Below are 22,552 nucleotides of genomic sequence, written 5' to 3'. Positions count from 1 at the left end.
CTATGTTCTATGATGAAACAGAGATCACTGACTGTACCAGAAACTTGGGTTTTCACCCACACAGTAATGGTCTGCTCTTTTCTGTACTGCACCAGTTGAATTTTAAGATGTGGGGAGGCATTTTACCAATAAATTTTGGTACACTGGTAGAAAATCTACAATAAAAAATCTCAAATCATTTATGCAGTAATCCATTAAATGACTTAAGCTATGGGAAACACACACAAAATATACTGAACAACCGAAGTTGAAAAAGAATACAAAAATATGATTACCCTGAAGAAAAGAGAATCCTGAGTCAAAAGCCCTTTTCATTTAGCCTGAAATTTTTGTATCAGCCCGTAACAAACTGTCCCAGTTTGATATAAGGAAGTAAGATCTACTGCAGCCCTTTATAATGAAGTGGTCAGACTTCAGCCTCTGTAAGCAACAGTAAAACTGTATTATCAGAAACTCAGGAGAATGACTAAAAGTCCTGGTGCTGAAAAACACTATCTACATTAAAATTGGCAGGGGAACTTATGAAGAAAGATCTGCATTCTCCATTCTGCACAGTACATTTCTCACTCAAATTTGAGCATGCATTGTTCATTTGTTTTGGAAGAAGGGAAAGTATGTTCTGTAGAGGTAATCGATTAAAGAAATTTATTAAGAACCTTCAGTGGAATTACATGCTGACATTAAAAAAGGCCACAACAGGTAATTAATCGGTATGATTTTTTTTCTTTGCCAAGCATCACAGATTGTAAGATACTAACAAAACTGTTAAACTGTGCAAGTTCAAACACTGTGTGTCCTTTAGCTATTTCATGGCTTAGCCATGTATTGTAAATGGGCAGGAAACTGTTTATAAACTTAGCAGGTTTATCATTAAGTGATTTCAACTTCACTATCTTAAGCACTCTATTTTTCTTTTATTATTCAGAATCTATATGAAACAATTCTATTTTCAAACTAATTTTTACCCAATACAACCCCAAGTACAGCATTTTCACTTTTAAAAATAAAAAGGGGGAACACTTGTAATTTTTATGTATATATTTACAGTTTTTATTTATAAAAAAAATGTACAGCACTTGTGAAAAGCCAGAAGACATCAGACACACTCATTTCTTACCAGCTTTAAGGATAGTGGGTCACACCCGTGACACTTTGCCAGGCGACACACGAGCAGCAGCCCTGAAACCAGACCCAGTCAGATTGTCTTTCTTCCTCTTTTCTGAGAAAGCGTTTTGATGAGCTACTGATCTACCTAGTTTTCAAGTCCCTCCAATACTGAAAAGTCTTACAACATTTGGATCTGCATCTTGGCTATATCCAGCCCATGTTCCCCTCCAGCCCTCCTTCTCCATTTCTTTTTCTGTGAACACTGCAGAACAGGAGATCACTTAATTACTGTTAATTAAGTTTTAGTGAAAACTCAAAATTTTTCAAACAGTCTGCCCAGAACCTATAATTTCCATTGAATTTTATTCTGTATATATTTTATGAGGCTACCTAAACACAAACGTAAAAAGAAAGAAAGAAGTCTGAAAATCACAATTAAGTCTCTCTCAAGAGAGAAAATATAAAAGTTAGCTCTTGCCTCCAACTTAGGAAGAGTGAGAGGAAGGGCAGGGGAAGGTATCGAGAAGACAAAGATAAACATAAAATAGTATGTCTTGTTCAGTACAGTTTTCAAGATTTTAGAACATGGTAGGGAAAATGTACTAGAATATAGAGGTTAAAGTGTTCCAATTTTTCACAAAGGTTCCAAAACATTTTGGAATTCAAGGTTTTAGTGGAAGACTGTGTTGTATTATTATCTCTATTAATGTTTACTGAGAAGCTAGTATGACTCTCCACTTAGTTTTATTTCTAGGTAAAATCATTGTTAGTTAATACTCAATTGGTCGAGCATCACTACAGCTTGATACTCTTATTACCATTCTGGGCTCATGGGTGAGCCAAATGTGTATTTACTGTTCACAAATGTGTATTTACTGTTAACTTAAAGTCACAATCCCATGTATTGAATAGTCACTCTTTAGCTTCATTCAATAAGACACAGCAAGGAGAAAGACTCATCTTGCAAAATGGCTTTCAAGTTCAAGTTGAACTGCAGTATTAATATAGTCACCCTGGGGCACTTCTTGTTAAAACAGCACAATGTTTCAACTTCTGACAAGACTCCTAATATACAGCCTTGAGTATCAACCTCAGATTATTCTTTTCCTATAACCAGAGTTGAGTCTTTCCAGAATAACAAAGGTACATATGAGGTACAACCCATCACAGCTTTTCTCGTATTTATCTTGTAGGTAATAAGAGGTTTCTTTTTTTAAAACTACAACTCTGCAACTTTTAAAAGATGGTTAACATTTTCTACCATGTTAAATTAGCAACATAAAACATTATGCTTAATCTATAAAGTTCTATTCTGGTTCCCTACAATTTATATACAGGTTTTCATTTCTAATCTTCAAGAAAAAAAAATTCCTATTTGATATTTGGTAACAGAGCATTAAAAGATACTGTACACACGTGGCATATGTATATTTACAAAATACACTTCAAAACGAAGCTGACACACTTTAGCAAAAAGTCTAAGCTTGCATAGATTAAAAAAAAGAATTATGAATACAAGTTTTGTTAAAATAGAAAAATGGGGAATAAAAGTTATAGAATGGATATGAAGAGAGATCTTTTCCAAACTTTTATTTGTGCACATTCAATTGAAAAAGATAACTTTGACAGGTTCTTTGGTGCCCATATTCAGCATACAAAAATGTAAAAGACTATTCACAAATAAAACACATTAGCTCAAACTGGAAAAAAAATAATGACAACAACAAAGCAATCTGCGGTAGTGCACACGGCGACAGCTCTGCTCACGGGGACATGAAAATCACTGCGAAAATAAATAGAAGTGTCCTTTTGTAAAAGCAGCAATGTCACGTCTTGTAAACTTCCTTTTTATATTACAGCAAGGTTTGAAATAAAATCCAAAGGGCCTGGAGCTTACACTGTAGCCGTGAAAGAATAAAAGAGTCTATTTCCTCAGTTACTGTTGGTCCGGTTTTCCTTTTGAGTCCAATGTGCAGCAGGTTTTAAAAGGTGCTCAGTTAAGGATTCTAACCAATTAAGTGGTGAATTATAAAATCTCTTTCCTGCTTTCAAACACAAATGGGTAAATCTGTTCCACAGCAGAAGCAACAGCCTTTACATTGGGTCCTGCAACAACACAATGGAGGAAGAGGTGAGAAGAGGCAGAAGAAAACTAGGAAAAGCTGATTTCCCAGAATTACAAAGAACTGAGTACCTTAGAATATCAGGTTGTTCTTTTAAAAATCTACACTTATATAACTGTACACACAGTCATAGTAACAACCAAGAAATACAATTTTTTACAAACAGTTAAAGGGAATCAAACATAAAATGATGTTATTCATCTTGGTTTGGGCACCACTGTGAAAAGAAAGTATATTAAACACACACACACAATCACAGAGGAAAATACGAAGTGCTAAAATACACTCATTAAAGGAAGGGAAAACAGGACAGAACTAGACAACTATTAATAATATTATCCTTTTGGTCACTGTAACCTGGCTTCTGGTTAGGCTACGACTGAAGCTCATCACAGGAGTATCAAGGAACCCAGCAGAAGTAAACACAGCTGCTCCCAGAGTTGGGAAACCAGAGGGCTGTTATAAACTGCACGGCTGAACATCCCCATAGATTTACCACTATCTGGGATTCACATCTTTACTACTCATCGGGTCATTCACCCTTACAGCTTACTTCCCTGGTGGCTCAGTGGAAAAGAATCTGCCTGCCAATGCAGGAAACACCAGTTTGATTCCTGAATTGGGAAGATCCCCTGAGAAGGAAATGGCAACCCACTTCAGTTTTCTTGCCTGGGAAACTCCCATGGACAGAGGAACTTGGCAGGATACAGTTCATGGGGTCCCAGAGAGTCAGACATGACTTAGTGACTGAACAATAACTGCCAATTAAAAACAAAAAAGCACCAGGGATGAGGTGATGTAATATATTTATTAATCCATACAATGCTAAGAGTAACTTTAAAATAAGTAAGCTTTCATCGAAATAGGTAAAAATATATATAGAACAGTGAAAAATATTTTCATAAAATCTATTTTGAATAAATACATAAATACATGTATTTTCCCCCACTAACATTTACATTTACTTTTTGAAAGATCCTAAAAATGTACATATGCATCCACTGAGAACCCTTTCCTGACTCACCTCAGTCCCTCCAGAGAATAGAGCTCTGCCTGTAGGACCACTCAGAATGTGTCCACTGACCTAACAGTTCAGAGGGTATTCCAGATGTTAATATATAATGCATACTAGGTAACCAGGTCAATGGTCTTCAGTTTGCCATTGTGTTAATGATCTATTAACTTAATATATATATATTTACATAAGCATTATTTTATTCCATACTTCTTGTTGTTTAGTCACTAAGTCGTGTCTGACTTTTTTGCAACCCCATGGACTGTAGCCCACCAGGCTCTTCAGTGCATGGGATTTCCCAGGTAAGAACACTGGAGTGGGTTGCTATGTCCTTCTCCAGGGAATCTTCCCAACCCAGGGATCAAACCGAGTCTCCTGCTTGACAGGCAGATTCTTTACCACTAAGCCACCAGGGAAGCCCAATTCCATACTTAGCAAGGACTTTATATATTTTAGAACCCTGTGAAGTCTGAGCTCCAAAGTGTAGAAACCCAGAGAAGGAAAGAAAGAGACTTGTTCCCCATCACTCCATTTTAAGATTCAGGCATGATCCTGGCAAGAGCCTTTAAAAGTCTCCAAGGAAGATGTGAAAACCCATGGATGAATCAAAACTAAAGCTTTTCTATTGCACGTTTATAGGTGTATTTTCCTTTAAGGATTAATGGAATAAAAAGAAAATTCAAGGACCTAAAGTAGTTTTCCTTAATTTTGCCAAAGACTGGACCTGATTCCCAAGTAATGTCTATGAACAAATTATAACCACAATACCATTAAAAAAAAAAATCACCCTGCACACCTAATGCTACCCTTTGACATCTATGCCTACTCTTTTGAAATCACCTCTTCCAAATAATTAAAAAGACTCAGAAGATATAACAAAATACACATTACAAATAGATACCAATTATATTTTAATATTCTGCTCATGTAAAACCTCTATGAAGTTCATAAAACAGGCTTGAGTATTTTAAATGCAAGACATCATAAACTTAAAAACAACATATGAAAACATATACTAGAATATTCTTAATTTCAAACTGAAAACTCAAATGCCCATGGAACAATATATTCACACGCTGGGTACTAAAGAGCAATAAGAATGACTGATCCACAACTATGTGGAACAATACAGATGAATCTACTAAGGTAATGATGAAGATAAAGAAGACAGACACAAAACTGTATACATAAGATTTCACAATAGTGTTTAAAAGCAGGTTAAACTCATCTACTGTGTTTGCCAACAAAGGCATGTAGAGTCAAAGCTATGGTTTTTCCAGTAGTCCTGTTCGGATGTGATAGTTGGATCATATGGAAGGCTGAGTGCTGAAGAATTGATGCTTTTGAACTGTGGTGCTGGAGAAGACTCTTCAGAGTCCCCTGGACAGCAAGGAGATCAAATCAGTCAATCCTAAATGAAATTAATCCTGAATATTCATTGGAAGGACTGATGCTGAAGCTGAAGCTCCAATACTTTGGTCACCTGATGTGAAGAACCGACTCATTGGAAAAGACTCTGATGCTGGGGAAGATTGAAGGCAGGAGAAGAAGGGGGCAACAGAGGATGAGATGGTTGGATGGCATCACTGACTCAATGGACATGAGTTTGCACAAACTCTGGGAAATAGTGAAGAACAGGGAAGCCTGGCATGCTATAGTCCATGGGGTTGCAAAGAGTCAGACATGACTTAGTAGCTGAACAACAACTGTGTTAAAAGTGAGGAGACTGGCTCTCTGAGGAGGGCAGAAGGGGAAAAGCATACTTTATCTCTATTTTGGTATGAACACCTCATCTTATTCAATCCATAATTGACAAGCTTGGTTTCAATATCATAAAATACCTGTTACTGTGATACTTCCTGTTGAAAAAATCTGTAATGTAGCTCTTAGCGATTTTATCCGATAGCACACAGCAGGATGAAGTTCAGGTTCATAACTATACCAAAAAAGCCACAATTAATATAAATACTTATCGACTGACAAGTAATTTCAAATTTGATAAGTTATATTGATTCTTTGAAGACCTACCTGGCATGAGGTCTATTGTTCTTTGTGAATTCTGGCAAACGGATTTCAAATGGCATGTTACACACTGCCAAAACGTTAACAACCTTAAAATCTGTAAATATTACCTTTAGGAGAGAAGTAAAACCAATGAATTATTTTGAAACAAACAAACAAAAAACTTACTCATTGTGGCAATCTTAATTTTAAATCTTAAATTTTAATCCTTAAAAATAAGAGCAAACAAGATAAACAGAAACATTTAAAGCATGATTTAATATTTGAAGTTACCAGAGACTGCTTATTGCTGTAATTAAAGCGGAGAAGCGGGGAGCTCAAAAACTTTATTAAAAAATAAACAAAGCCTGAGATAACTGCATGAATAAAACAGTACATCTGGGTCTTCTGAATCTTATTTTAAGACTGTACTTTAAACGGGATATTTAATCTATCAGTGTAAGAGGGAGAACAGTGAGGTAACATTAAAGCAGATTCCTCCAAAAAGAGTCAAAATGGAAAAGCTGTCATTTCAAACTCAAAAAGCAGTGGACTCTGAGGTCCAAAGGCCAGACTTCTTGTTATACGCAGTAAGGTAGAATCATGTTTCTGTGAATTTAGTTAGATGTTGGCTCACTTGGGGGGACAGAATGAGGAACAGAGTGACAACATTGTGTCTTTAACTCGCTGGGATTTCTCGCAACATCTCTAATGTAAGGCTAAGAAAAGAGGCTCCAAGGCTGAAAATAATATCCTCTCAATATTAATAACTTTAGCCACTTCTGCCAATATTTTAATGATTTTACCCTGTAATCCTTTCAACTGTTCCTAGTATAACTGCAAATCTGGATGAACTAACTATCCTCCAACTCAGCACAGTCACAAGGCAATGAGAGAAAGTCACAAGACGTATCCAGTGGCCCTGCCATCAGTCTCGGCCCTCTACCGAACTCCTGGCCAGCACCAACATCCCCACACCCCCCAGCACCTCGGTGCCTGCTTGGCCACCTTCCACCTCAGGGGAGACTGCAGTCATCAGAGAGAAACTTGACCCCCCATCCCCTGCCACCCAAATCCCAAACTGCCTAGGCCCATCTCTTTTTCTTTTACTTACTGATCATTTCTAAGTGACCCAGTGAGTCCAGGATACATATTCATTTTATTCAAAGTCATGCCTCCAGAAACTATATTTTATAAGGCTGACCTGCTAGAGATGGTCACCTTACAAGGCTGAGAGCCTGCTAAGCAGTGTGTACGTGTCAATAGGGTCCTGTGGCTCTCACTCATCATCCTGACACAGCATTCTTGTGATGATCAAACACAGATTGTGTGTGTGCATGTGTGTGAGAGAGTGTGAATGACAGAGAGAGAAGTGAAAAATGTCACGAGTTGAAAAGCAGTTAATCTATAAGGAAACAAGTCTCTCTCTATGGGAAAGCAATTTGTGAAAAAGCCAGGATCCCATACAAACATCCTTGTGGGCAAAGTCTGGCACTATGTTTTGAGCTGAAGGGACAGAATTACACAACTTAAAAAAAGGTCGATCATAAGAGGATCTTGAGGAGACTTCTTCAATCCTATATATATATAAAACTTGTAGAAATAAATTTTTGGATATCTGCAGCTTGGATAGCTTTTGAAAACGTTACCTGAAATCCTAGTTTCTGGAGACTACGGGCTAAACGTCTGGCACCAAATTTAGCTTCTTCTTCACTATGGTTTGAAAGAAAGAAAAAGATTATCAGTTACACAAGAAATAAATTTTATACTGAGGAACACAACAAACTGTACATGTGATTTTGTGTTCAAGTCTGGAAAAATGTCTTTCCCATGAGGGGAAAATTAAAAAATAAAAACCCAAGTAACATTTACCTTGTTGCTCCAGTGCAAATAATTTTTCCTGAGGACCAAATTGTAGCTGTAATTCTAGGCTTTCTAAGCTTCATTAATACTTTCTGCAAAAAGAAAAGAAAACCAAAAACCCAACAGCTTGGTTAATTTCCACACATGGTTCTCCTCTGTACGGCCATTTTATGTTTAAATACTACTTCAAGCTTACCTAAGACTGAAATAACTGTTCTCCAAAACACCTACTCTGAAATCAAGAACCACACTGAACATAAAGAACATATTAATTCAAAAGGACATTTAATTAATAAAAAATTCAAGGCCTGTCTATATCTCTCACTATATACTTGAAATCAATGTACTACAAGTACACATTCCAACTTCTCACTCTGTTCACATAACTGGAATTTGCAACTTGCATGGATCCTCGAACATGCCAAACTGTGCATGCCTTAGGAACTTGGCATCGCTGTTACTTTCATCTGCCATTCTCTTCCTTCAGTGTTCTCACTTCATTCAGGTCTCTCCCCAGATGTCATTGCTACAGAGAGACACTCCCTGACCAGTTCACCAACACACCCATCCCTTCACCCCTCTGTGACTTCTAACCCTGCTAGTCTCTGCTTCATGGTGCTCATTACTTTCTTCCGTGTCTTACAGCTGATATGCCTATTACATATTCATGACTGATGTGCAAATCTTGAATGCAGGAGGAAGTTTGGAGCTGGAGATGTAATTTTAGATTTCTTAGAAATGAAAGGCACTTAAAGCTATGGATTTGGATTAAATTTTCTACAGTGTGAGTGTAAACAGGTCAGGGACTAAGGTCCAAGATAACATGTGAATTTAAATTTTCATGGCAACTTTTCATTTATGGCAATATTTAATAAATGGCCATAATATATAAAAGAGCTAAATGTTTTACTGAATATGTAACAAAAAAAAGGAACTGGACGTTTCTTCTTAAAACTCTTGTTACATTTTGACTTCCTCTCTTTCTCTGTCATATATTATTAAACTAGAAAGCTAGTAAACCTGGGGAGACCCAATTTATCACAGGCTCAAAACAAAATTCGAGTTAAAATACATTATAAAATTTCTTACCTAAGTAAGAAACAGAGTTTTTTCTTCCTTTAGTTGTCTTTCGCTACCAGCTTGTCCATCAACTCAAGATGTTAACCTTCCCAGGAATAATGACTTGTCTGCCATATGGCATGCTCAAGTTTCAATGCAGCATTAAGCCTGTCCCTCTCTTTTTAGCAGATTATTTACTTCTTTTTAAAAGTGAAGATGGCATTATTGATGAACATGAAGATCTTTGTGACTCACTGAAATTTGTAATTGAATTCATCTGTACTTCATTTCTAGCCTGAAGAACTAATGCAAATTTACCAAGATATACTGGCATTTAATTTTTAGAGCTTCAGCAGGGCCTTCATACCCATTCTTAATTTTTATAATAAATGTATAAGGTATTGTCCTCATTCTTTACTTAGTATGTCATTCACAGCACTATAAATTTAGGCTATGTAGCACACATAACAAAAATCAGATACTTACTCCAACATCACGCTTATAAATTACGTTTGCTCCCTCTAAAGCAATCTTCCTTAAGTTCAAATGGCATCTTGTTCTAAAAACACAGACTACATTTGTAATTAGAATGTCCAATGCAACATCACTGTCTGCATCCATTGGGGTAGTTTAAAAACTTGGCTTCCCACCACGAAGATCACATCCTGAGAAGTAAAAACAAATAATTAAATAATTAAACTCAAATGTTCTGTTAATATTTTGGTCACAAGGAATCTTGAAAACTAAAATGCAAGAAGTAGATCTCTATTTTTTATTTTTCAAATGTTATTCAAATCATGTCCTTTCTTGGCCCCATGGAAAACGTCACTTTTAAAAAGATAACGTGTCATAGAAAGTCTTTGAAAATCTGAATCTAACTTTCATTCCTTAAAACCAATCAGTAACTTTTACAGGCCAGGAACTTGCCAGACTTAACTCTTACAACTCGCCTTTACAGCCACCACTTTCCAGGTGTGTCACAGCTATGGTGATTCTCCAAACTCAACATGTTCAAGGGCTGGACTCTATGCGGTCCCAATGTCCAACCATTAACGGTACTAAAACCCACCTCATACAACTAGAAAGGGCTATATAGAGAATGACCTACTTTTTCTCTATTCCGGTAGGGCCACTGACTTTCTTAAGTTTTAAGATACAGCGATATTAATAATAACATTCATTAACAGACTTTCTTCATTTACTAGCCATTCATTCATTAACCACTTACTGAAAACCTCTACACACTGAGGAGACTGGAGAAAAACAGAAATAAGACAAAAGATGTCCTGAAGCAGCTCACCAGCCTGTGTATGTACGGGGAAGCTCTAACAAACAACTGTTTAGCACCATACCATTTTTACCAAGATCCCAATCTTATAGAATGTGTATCTTTTCAAAACAATGATAGGAATATTTCTAAAAACAAACAAAAATGAGCCCTAGTTTTACTAAGTACACGATCTACATCCAGCTAAAATATTTTCTCTTTGAGTATGCATATCTTAAAAAAAAAAGCAATGGTAATTCAGTTGACCTATCCCACAAAGAGAAAAATCAGAAAATGGTAACAACGCTATTATAATTATCTTTATAATTCCTTGAAGCACTATATGAAAAAAGAACTAGTATTCTTTATAAGGATTCAAATTATTATATGACTAAAAAATAAAGCCAAGAGTCCACATTAAAAAAAAAAAAATTCTACCTTGTTTTTCTGCCTTTTAGTTTCTGGTAGGACACAATGAGAAGTCAGGTGGTGACTTTTAGCATCTCTGTAGGATCATACAGCATTGAACTCTGTGTATCATTTGAACCTCAACTTCATTCTATTTTCTTTCTTATATTTAGTTCAATCTACCTATCTGTTTGTTTTTCTGTTCTTTGTGCTTGAGCAACCTCAAATGATTCTTGGGTACAAGAGGCGGGGACAGGGGTGGCAGTGGTGTCTGAGGGATAGATACATAGGTGGACAGATTAATAAACAGAGGAGAGGAGCAGTTATCAGTGGTGATCTTTAAGTGCACACTCAACATTCGATTCCCCACTGACTATTCTGAGGATGTAGGCCAATTACACAATCTATCTGTGTCTTGGTTTTCTCACCTATGACATGAAATGGACAGTGCCTAACAGATACTACCATGGGAACTACATAAAATGTATGAAAAGTACTTAACACATATACTTGGAAAATAGTAACACAAAAAATAATAATGATTAGGGGTAAAAGTTTAAGTCCAAGTCCACAGGTAGAGCAGAGGTTTCTTAGCCATCACTTTCCATGATTATATCATAACCCAGATATTGCTCCACTTGCTACTTTCCTATTAGAACTCAGAAATAACTGTGAGGCAGAGGCTTCTGACTGCTCACCCTAACACCCATTTCACCCCTCCTTCACAATGAACATAACCCAGATGTCTAGCTGGATACATTGTGGCAGGAAAAAAAAAAATTCTATACATTTTAGCCTCCCTGGCAACAGACATTCCCCAAGAGGACACAAGTGCTGTACTGTCAAAGAAATGTAAAACAATATGGCTTCATGACTTTTGAGAAGCCTGCTCAGAGGGACCGAATTAACCAGAGGACCCTTTTGCCTTTCTGCTCTTCTTCATTCTTGCTGGATGGAGTCTGGATGTGAGAGCTGGAGTTCAAGAAGCCATTCAGGATCATGAGACGGGCATGGAAGAACAGTAAGACAGAAGAAGCCCGTGACCCTGATATTGTGAAACTCCTTATCACCCCCATCATTTTCTAATTCTAGACTTTACGAACGTGAGGGAAAAATCAATTTCTATTTTAAGCCCTCCTGGTGGACTTTAACTATATGCAGCCAAATCTAATCCTGACTGATACACATCCCATGATAAGAGGCCACAAAAAGCCTGACTTAAAAGAGAAATTACATATGAAGGAACTATGTTGAATTTACCACCTCACACAGGCTTTTTACATCAAACAGGCTAAAACAAATGATTCAGATCTCCTACTCTGAGTATTAACTGCTGAACTGTCTGGAAAGACTACAAGGGTAACATACAAGGTAAAAATAAGTCAAAAAAAAAGGGGGAATGCAAACTTTGAGAATGCAAAGAAGCCTTGAAGTTAATTAAAATTTGATGATTGTTTCCATACATCAGCAACTTAAAATCTAAAAATAAAGCCATGGGCATAGATAAGTTAGGAAGTATTCACATTTTAGATGAGCATCCCAGCAAACAGTCACAGAAGATGTATCAAGAGTAAAATATGAGAAAGTCATTCCTAAGGAAAACAAAGAGGCAGGCATACTACATGAAAACCCCAGATTTTTAAAGCAGTACTAAAAAAGAGATGCATTTGCAAACAGTTAACATCTATCTTGTAAAACAAGAGTTCAGTTCAGTTCAGTTCAGTCGCTCAGTCGTGTCCAACTCTTTGCGACCCCATGAATTACAGCACGCCAGGCCTCCCTGTCCATCACCAACTCCCGGAGTTCATTCAGAGTCGCATCCATCGAGTCAGTGATGCCATCCAGCCATCTCATCCTCGGTCGTCCCCTTTCACTTCTTACAGCTAAACACTTCATATGACTTTTAAGTAGGATAATTCAAATGGCAAGCCAGTAAGAGACAAATCTCAATTCCTACAGAGCATCTGACAGCCTATCATAGTCCTTCCAATTCTGAGTGAAGCTAAACCATTTTATCAATGCGTGAAAAATTCTACCTGAGTAAACTTCTCTCAGCATTAAAGAGGAAAGAATTGATTACCTCTAAAATTAGTTCAAAAGGCTTACATTATTCCTAAAACATACACATTTTTTAATTAATTAATTTAAATCACTGCAGATGGTGACGGCGGCCATGAAATTAAAAGATGCTTGCTCCTTGGTAGAAAAGCTATGACAAACCTGGACAGCATATTAAAAAGCAGAGACATCACTTTGTCTACAAAGCTCTATATAGTCAAAGCTATAGTTTTTCCAGTAGTTATGTATGGATGTGAGAGTTGGACTATAAAGAAAGCTGAGCACTGAAGAACAGATGCTTTTGAACTGTGGTGTTGGAGAAGACTCTTGAGAGTCCCTTGGACTGCAAGGAGATCCAACCAGTCCATCCTAAAGGAGAACAGTCCTGAGTGTTCACTGGAAGGACTGATGTTGAAGCTGAAACTCCAATACTTTGGCCACCTGAAGCAAAGAACTGACGCATTGGAAAAGACCCTGATGGTGGGAAAGACTGAAGGCAGGAAGAGAAGGGGATGACAGAAGATGATATGGTTGGATAGCATCACTGACTCAATGGACATGAGTATGAGCAAGCTCCAGGAATTGGTGATGGACAGGGAAGCCTGGTGTGCTGTAGTCCATAGGGTTGCAAAGAGTTGGACATGACTGAGCAACTGAACTGAACTCACTTTTTAATTGAAGGATAATTGCTTTACAGAATTTTGTTGTTTTCTGTTAAACCTCAACATGAATCAGCCAGAGGTATACATATGTCCCCTTCCTCATAAGCCTCCCTCCCATCTCCCTCCCCATCCCACCTCTCTAGGTTGATACAGAGCCCCTGTTTGAGTTCCCTGAGACATATAGCAAATTCCCATTGGCTATCGATTTTACATATTATAATGTAAGTTTCCATGTTACTATTTACATACATCTCACCCTCTCCTCCCCTCTCCCCATGTCCATAAGTCAGTTCTCTATGTCTGTTTTCCCATTGCTGCCCTGCAAATAAATTCTTTGGTACCATCTTTCTATTCCATATATATGTGTTAGTATATGATATATATCTTTCTCTTTCTGATTCTGTATAATAGGCTCTAGGTTCATCCACCTCAGTGGAACTGACTCAACGGTGTTCTTTTTTATGGCTGAGTAATATTCCATTGGGGCTTCCCTTGTAGCTCAGTCGGGAAAGAATATGCCTGCAGTGCAGGAGACCTGGGTTCAATGCCTGAGTTGGAAAGATCCCCTGGAGAAGGAAATGGCAACCCACTCCAGTATCCTTGCCTGGAAAATCTCATGGACAGAGGAGTCTGATGAGCTGCATTCCGTGGGGTCGCAAAGAGTCAGGCACGACTGAGCAACTAACACTAAACACTAATATTCCATTGTGTATAGGTACCACAACTTCTTTATCCATTCATCTTTTGATTGACCTCTAGGTTGCTTCCATGTTCTAGCTATTGTAAGCAGTGCTGCGAGGAACATTGAGGGCATGTGTCTTTTCCAATTTTGGTTTCCTCAGGGTATATGCTTAGGAGGGGGACTGTTGGGTTATATGGTGGCAGGGTGGGGGCACTGAGTGCAGCAGAGCGTGCACGGGACCTTTGAAGGAGGCTGGTATTCTCTTCATTACCTCCACCATAGTTTGCCCTCAGGTCAAACAACAGCAGGGAACACTGCCTCCCTCATCAACAGAAAACTGGATTAAAGATTTACTGAGCATGGCCCTGCCCATCAGAACAAGACCCAGTTTCCGCCTGTCAGTCTCTCCCATCAGGAAGCTTCCATAAGCCTCATTATCCATCAGAGGGCAGACAGAATGAAAATCACAATCACGGAAAACTAATCAAACTGATCACAAGGGCCACAGGCTTATCTAATTCAGTGAAACCATGAGCCATGCCATGTGGGGCCACCCAAGATGGAGGGGTCATGCTGGAGAGTTCTGACAAAATGTGGTCCACTAGAGAAGGGAATGGCAAACCGCTTCAGTATTCTTGCCTTGAGAACCCCATGAACAGTATGAAAAGGCAAAAAGATAGGACACTGAAAAGAGGAACTCTCCAGGTCGGTAGGTGCTCAATATGCTACTGGAGTTCAGTGGAGAAATAACTCCAGAAAGAATGAAGAGACAGAGCTAAAGCAAAAACAACACCCAGTTGTGGATGTGACTGGTGATGGAAGTAAAGTCCAATTCTGCAAAGAATAAAACTGCATAGGAACCTGGAATGTTAGGTCCATGAATCAAGACAAATTGGAAGTGGACAAACAGGAGATGGCAAGAGTGGACATCGACATTTTAGGAATCAGTGAACTAAAATGGACCGGAATGGGTGAATGTAACTCAGATGACCATTATATCTACTACTGTGGGCAGGAATCCCTTAGAAGAGATGGAGTAGCCATCATAGTTAACAAAAGAGTCCAAAATGCAGTACTTGGGTGCAGTCTCAAAAATGACGGGATGATCTCTGTTCATTTCCAAGGCAAACCATTCAATATCACAGTAATCTAAGTCTAGGTGCTGAAGAACAATGGGTCTATGAAGACCTACAAGACCTTCTAGAACTAACAGCAAAAAGGGATGTCTTCTTCATCATAGGGGACTGGAATGCAAAAGTAAAAAGTCAAGAAACACCTGGAGTAACAGGCAAATTTGGCCTTGGAGTACACAATGAAGCAGGGCAAAGGCTAACAGAGTTTTCCCAAGAGAACCCACTGGCCATAGCAAACACCCACTTCCAATAACACAAGAAAAGCCTCTACACATGGATATCACCAGATGATCAATACCAAAATCATATTCACTATATTCTTTGCAGCCAAAGATGATACAGTCAGCAAAAATAAGACCGGGAGCTGACTGTGGCTTAGTTCATGAATACTTTATTGCCAAATTCCAACTTAAATTGAAGAAAGTAGGGAAACCACAGGACCATTCAGGTATGACCTAAATCAAATCCCTTACGATTATACAGTGGAAGTGACAAATAGATTCAAGCAATTAGATCTGCTAGACAGAGTGCCTGAAGAACTATGGATGGAGATTGGTGATACTGTACACGAGGCAGTGATCAAGACCATCCCCAAGAAAAAGAAATGCAAGAAGGCAAAATGGCTGTTTAAAGAGGCCTTACAAATAGCTGAGAAAAGAAGAGAAGCTAAAGGCAAAGGAGAAAATGAAAGATATAGTCATTTGAATGCAGAGTTTCAAAGAATAGCAAAGAGAGATAAGAAAGCCTTCCTCAGTGATCAATGTAAAGAAATAGAGGAAAACAATAGAATGGGAAAGACTAGAGATCTCTTCAAGAAAATTAGAGATACCAAGGGAACATTTCATGCAAAGATGGGCTCAATTAAGGACAGAAATGGTATGGACCTAACAGAAGCAGAAGATATTAAGAAGAGGTGGCAAGAATAAACAGAAGAACTGTACAAAAAAGATTTTCATGACCCAGATAACCACAATGGTGTGATCACTCATCTAGAGCCAGATATCCTGGAATAAGAAGTCAAGTGGGCCTAAGGAAGCATCACTACGAACAAAGCTAGTGGAGGTGATGGAATTTCAGCTGAGCTATTTCAAATCCTGAAAGATGATGCTGTGAAAGTGCTGCAGTCAATATGCCAGCAAATTTGGAAAACTCAGCAGTGGCCACAGGACTGGAAAACGTCAGTTTTTATTCCAATCCCAAAGAAAGGCAATGCCAAAGAACGCTCAAACTACTGCACAATTGCACTCATCTTACACGCTAGCAAAGTAATGCTCAAAATCCTCCAAGCCAGGCTTCAACAGTACGTGAACTGTGAACTTCCTGATGTTCAGGCCAGATTTAGAAGAGGCAGAGGAACCAGAGATCAAATTGCCAACATCCGCTGGACCACATGTAAAGAGTCCCAGAAAAATATCTACTTCTGCTTTATTGGCTACAAAAAAGCCTTTGACTGTGTGGATCACAATAAACTGTGGAAAATTCTTAAAGAGATTGGAATACCAGATCACTTTACCTGCCTCCTAAAAAATCTGTATGCAGGTCAAGAAGCAACAGTTAGAATTGGACATGGAACAACAGACTGGTTCCAAATTGGGAAAGGAGTACATCAAGGCTGTATATTGCCACCCTTCATATTTAACTTATATGCAGAGTACATCATGTGAAATGCCAGCCTGGATGAAGCACAAGCTGGAATCAAGATTGCTGGGAGAAATATCAGTAACTTCAGATATGCAGATGACACCACCCATGGCAGAAAGCAAAGAACCAAAGAGCTTTTTGACGAACGTGAAAGAGGAGAGTGAAAAAGTCAGCTTAAAACTCAACATTCAGCAAACTAAGATCATGGCATTTTGTCCCATTACTTCATGGCAATTAGATGGGGAAACAGTGGAAAGAAATAGTGAGTGACTTTATTTTGGGAGGCTCCAAAATCACTGCAGATGATATAGCCATGAAATTCAAAGACACTTGCTCCTTGGAAGAAAAGCTATGACAAACCTAGACAGCATGTTAAAAAGCAGAGACATTACTTTGCCAACAAAGGTCCGTCTAGTCAAAGCTCTGGTTTTTCCAGTAGTCACGTACGCATGTGAGAGCTGGACTATAAAGAAATGAACTGTGGTGTTGGAGAAGATTCTGGAGAGTCCCTTGGACCACAAGGAGATCAAACCAGTCAATCCTAAAGAAAATCAGTCCTGAATATTCATTGGAAGGCTGAAACTGAAGCTCCACTACTTTGGCCACCTGATGCGAAGAGCTGACTCACTGGAAAAGACCCTGATGCTGGGAAAGACTGAAGGTAGGAGGAGAAGGGGATGACAGAGGAGGAGATGGTTGGATGGCATCATGGACTTGATGGACATGAGTTTGAGTAAGCTCTGGGAGTTGGTGATGGACAGGGAATCCTGGGTGCTGCAGTCCATGGGGTCACAAAGAGTCACACATGACTGAGTGACTGAAATGAACTGAACTGAACTGATGGTGGTTTCTGCCTTATGGCAGTAAGCGAAGAATAATTAAAGAGCCTCTTGATGAAAGTGAAAGAGGAGAGTGAAAAAGCTGGCTTAAAACTCAACATTCAGAAAATAAAGATCATGGCATCCAGTCCCATCACTTCATGGCAAATAGATGGGGAAACAATGGAAACAGTGACAGACTTTATTTTCATGGGCTCCAAAATCACTGCAGATAATGACTGTAGCCATGAAATTCAGATGCTTGCTCCTGAGAAGAAAAGCTATGACAAACCTAGACAGCATATTAAAAAGCAGAGACATTATTTTGCCAACAAAGGTCCGATGAGCCAAGGCTATGATTTTTCCAGTAGTCATGTATGTATGTGAGAGTTGGACTATAAAGAAAGCTGAGCGTAGAAGAACTGATGCTTTTGAACTGTGGTGTTGGAGAAGACTCTGGAGAGTCCCCTGGACTGCAAGGAGATCCAACCAGTCAATCCTAAAGGAGATCAGCCCTAAATATTCATTGGAAGGACTGATTTTGAAGCTGAAACTCCAATTCTTTGGCCACCTGATGCAAAGAACTAACTCATTCTAAAAGATCCTGATTCTGGGAAAGATTGAAGGCGGGATGAAAAGGGAACGAGAGAGGATGAGATAATTGGATGGCATCACCGACTTGATGGACATGGGTTTGAGTAAGCTCTCGGAGTTGGTGATGGACAGGGAAGCCTGGCGTGCTGCAGTCCCTGGGGTCGCAAAGAGTCAGACACATCTGAGTGACTGAACTGAACTGATGGTGGTTTTATTCCTGGTTTTTTAAGGAATCTCTATACTGTCTTGCATAGTGGCTGTATCAATTTACATTTCCACCAACAAGTGCAAGAGTGTTCCCTTTTCTCCACACCCTCTTCAGCATTTATTGTTTGCATGCTTTTTGATGATGGCCATTCTGACTGGTGTGAGGGGATATCTCATTTTGTTTTGATTTGCATTTCTCTAATAATGAGCAATGCTGAGCATCTGTTCATGTGTTTGTCAGCCATCTGAATGTCTTCTTTGGAGAAATGTCTGTTAGGTCTTTTTCCCACTTTTTGATTGGGTTGTTTGTTCTTCTGGTATTGAGTTGTACGAGCTGCTTATATATTTTGGAAATTAATCCTTTGTCAGTTGTTTCATTTGCTATTATTTTCTCCCATTCTGAAGGTTGTCTTTTTACCTTGCTTATCGTTTCCTTTGCTGTGCAAAAGCTTTTACGTTTAATCAGATCCCACTTGTTTACTTTAAAACATACCCATAACTTTTAAAACCCAGTTTAAACACACACATACACAGCTACAGCTATAAAAAAGATGGGAAGAATTAATTCCCAGTAGGAAAGAAATATTCCAAATTGCTTGTAACTATGGTACCTATAGTTCCCTAGGGTACCTTGAAGTTCCCTGATAGCTCAGACAGTAAAAGCGTCTGCCTACAATGTGGGAGACCTGGGTTCAATCCCTGGGTCAGGAAGATCCTCTGGAGAAGAGATGGCAACCCACACCAGTACTCTTGCCTGGAAAATCCCATGGACGGAGGAGCATGGTAGGCTGCAGTCCATGGGGTTAGAAAGAGTCAGACATGACTGAGCAACTTCACTTTTCATGGTACCTATAGTTAAACATCTATTTCACTTATGATATTCTGAAGGTTCAAGACTACATCTTAAAGTCACATCCATGACTTGGCATCATATCTCATACACAGAAAATGTTCTATTATTATTTTGTGAATAAATGCTAGAAAATCCAACAGTTCAATCTTCAGTTTAAATTAGAATTATCATTAGCTAGAATCCAAAACTATAATTTTTTAAATATTGGGTATGGAAAAATTTAAAAAAAACAAAACAAAACAAAAAGCAAAACTAAAAGCTCCTGAAGAAAGTGCTTCAGGTCAAGTACAAACTGCTTTAAAGTCAAAATGGAACCATGAAGTTAGAAGCAAAATGAATCCAAAATAGAGTGAGTGCCACTAGTTTACTACATCTCAAAATTGAGGTAAACTAAACATAATAGTGTTTACTTGATGATAATACATTATTATTAAAAAAAACAAACAAACAAACATGTAACAGAAAGAAAAAAAGAAACTAAAAGCAAGCCTGAAACTTCAGTTCCAAAGCCACTCACTCTCATTTAAATGAAGAAGAGCTAAGAGTCTTTTTCTTCCCTGCTGCTGCTGCTGCTGCTGCTGCTAAGTCGCTTCAGTCGTGTCCGACACTGTGCGACCCCATAGACGGCAGCCCACCAGGCTTCCCCGTCCCTGGGATTCTCCAGGCAAGAACACTGGAGTGGGTTGCCATTTCCTTCTCCAATGCATGAAAGTAAAAAGTGAAAGTGAAGTCGCTCAGTGGTGTCTGACTCTTCACAACCCCATGGACTGCAGCCCCACATGCCCCTTAGTAGCCATGAAAATGCATATGTAGTGTTCTTTACTATATTTCAGGATGGCTTACACATTTAAAACTTTTAAACTTGTTTGCATGCATCCAAGGGAAATAGGTTTCAGCAAATCCACAAAAAAGAACACCATTTTAAAGTGGCATTTAAATTTACAAAGCTGTTAAGCCTGCTAACACTACAGTACAAAATACTTAAGACAACATAAATGACAAAAATAAACATCTATGTTTCTAGCATCCAGCTTAAAAAGTATAATTTACAATACAATGGATGTCTCCCCTCCTGCTCTTCTCTTAGATAAGGTCCTCAATTCCTTTCCTCTGGAGAAAACTCCATTCTCGCCAATTAGTTGTTTTATTATTCTCATATATTCCTCTTAAAGTTATGACATACACATTATATCCTTGAACCCAATAAATCATTAAAAAATACATTAATGGATTTGGCTTGGTAATACTTCATTTTGGATTAATTCATCTATTTTTGTAAGCAGAATTTGTCTATAATCCTTTCTTGGACTTTATCTGGTTTGAGTATCATGGGTGATATCAGACTTACTAGACAAGTTAGGTTGCTTTCTTCTTAAAAAAAAAAAAAAACACCTCTGGAAGACAGTTTTAGAAGACCTCATTTGAAAACTGTCTTGACCTGTTTCTTGTCTCCTTTGTGGATTTTAAAAGCTTAATTCAATTTAAGAGTTTTAAGACATTTGATGTCTTCTATTTCTTCCTTGATCAGTTTTCCCAAATTAAATTTTCTTGGGAAATTTTCCAGTTCTCCTAAAATTTAACATTTTATGGCATTTAATTTTTCATGGTTTTCATACAAATTTTAAAAACTCAACTTCAGTATACTTATCTCTTCATCATAGTATCATTTATCCCTGTTTTTTTTTTTTTCTATCATTAATCTTGCTGAAAAGTTTTTCTATTTTTTGTTTGCTCAAAGGACAAACTATTGATAGGTAGTTTGATCCTCTTTATTAATTTTTTTTTTTTTTGCCTTATGTTCTTCCTTCTACAGATCTACTCTTTTCTTGATTTCTTATATTGGAAAGTAAGCTGGATGCTTAATATGTCAGTTTTGAACTTTTTCTCTCTTCTTGTATGAGCATTTAGAGCAGTGATAACCAAGTGCATTCAGTATATCTGAAGTTGGATATATAATGTTTTCACTATCCCTTGATTCTAACAATAGCTGCATTTCCATTATTTTTTTTAAGACCATTATTTATAAATTATCTTTAGACATATATAGCTCTTAAAATCACTAGCAATGAGGACGTGCTAACTTAAAAGAATGAGATACCACTACTCATACTGGTAAACACCAAACATTGCTGATGAATGCATCTTGAGAAATTATTCAACTGAGCAAAGTATAAATAAAGATGATATACTGCAATTCTGTTAATAGCAGAAACCTACGTGCCAATGCAGAAGGGGTTGGTTAAATAAAGTATAGCATAGTCTAATACAACAGACTACTAAACTGACTTTATAAATTATAACTACATGGATATAGACAGAGGTTGATAATGTGAAAACAAACATACATTTGATAGAGTTCATTTTGGTTTATATATCTACGTATGTACTAAAAGTGCCAAAATGTTCACAATTATTCTATTCAGAGAACTGGCAACAGGGTGACTTTGGTAATTTCCCCACTGCCCAAGGCCTAATATTAAGACATGATTTGACAAGGTGTTTTGTCCTGTTTCTCAAGTAAATGCCAACTATGAGTTTGTCAAGTATTTCCTTCTAATAAAAAGCAAAGTTGAAAGCTGAAGCTGTCCTACTTCAGGAAATAACATATTTCTAGCATTGTATTAAGATGCACTATTGAGTTGAAGCAGATTTTTATGGACAAGTTAGGTCCTCCTGGTGGTATTCCAACCACAACCTTAAAGCATCAACTGGAAAACATCGCCACCTCCTGGTTTTTAAGACAAATTACAGCCAACACTACTACATTTAAAATTCTCCAGGAGCAAAGAAGGAAATGGCAACCCACTCCAGTCAGTGTTCTTGTCTGGGAAATGCCATAGACATGGAGCCTGGTGGGCTGCTAGAGTCCATGGGGTCACAAAAGAGTCGGACATGACTTAGCAACTGAGCACACCAGAAAAGATACTTTAAACTAAAAGGGCACAACAAACATTGTTACGAACACAAAGCAAAAATAAGCCTAAAATCTAACTAAAAGCCAAAAGAATACAGTAAAATAAAACTGAGAATACAGAAAGTAGATTCTGGCTACTTTTAAGGG

General features: G+C 38.0%; 1 protein-coding gene across 1 annotated transcript in view; it reads right to left on the bottom strand.

The window, feature by feature from the left end:
- The window catches only part of TBPL1 (TATA-box binding protein like 1), a 40,066-nt gene continuing 18,548 nt past the window's right edge, over positions 1,035-22,552 (bottom strand). The window contains exons 2-7 of the mRNA XM_005684780.3: positions 9,655-9,833; positions 8,119-8,201; positions 7,896-7,959; positions 6,274-6,377; positions 6,087-6,181; positions 1,035-3,213 (exon numbers count right to left, since the gene is read on the bottom strand). Coding sequence (XP_005684837.2) covers positions 3,134-3,213; positions 6,087-6,181; positions 6,274-6,377; positions 7,896-7,959; positions 8,119-8,201; positions 9,655-9,789 — 561 coding nt within the window. The 5' untranslated portion in view covers positions 9,790-9,833 and the 3' untranslated portion in view covers positions 1,035-3,133. The remainder of the gene's footprint in view (positions 3,214-6,086; positions 6,182-6,273; positions 6,378-7,895; positions 7,960-8,118; positions 8,202-9,654; positions 9,834-22,552) is intronic.

Source organism: Capra hircus, chromosome 9, assembly GCF_001704415.2.
Source record: "Capra hircus breed San Clemente chromosome 9, ASM170441v1, whole genome shotgun sequence".
Lineage (NCBI taxonomy): Eukaryota > Metazoa > Chordata > Mammalia > Artiodactyla > Bovidae > Capra > Capra hircus.
The sequence above is the reverse complement of the archived record's forward strand: the minus strand, read 5'-3'. Positions and strand labels throughout refer to the sequence as shown.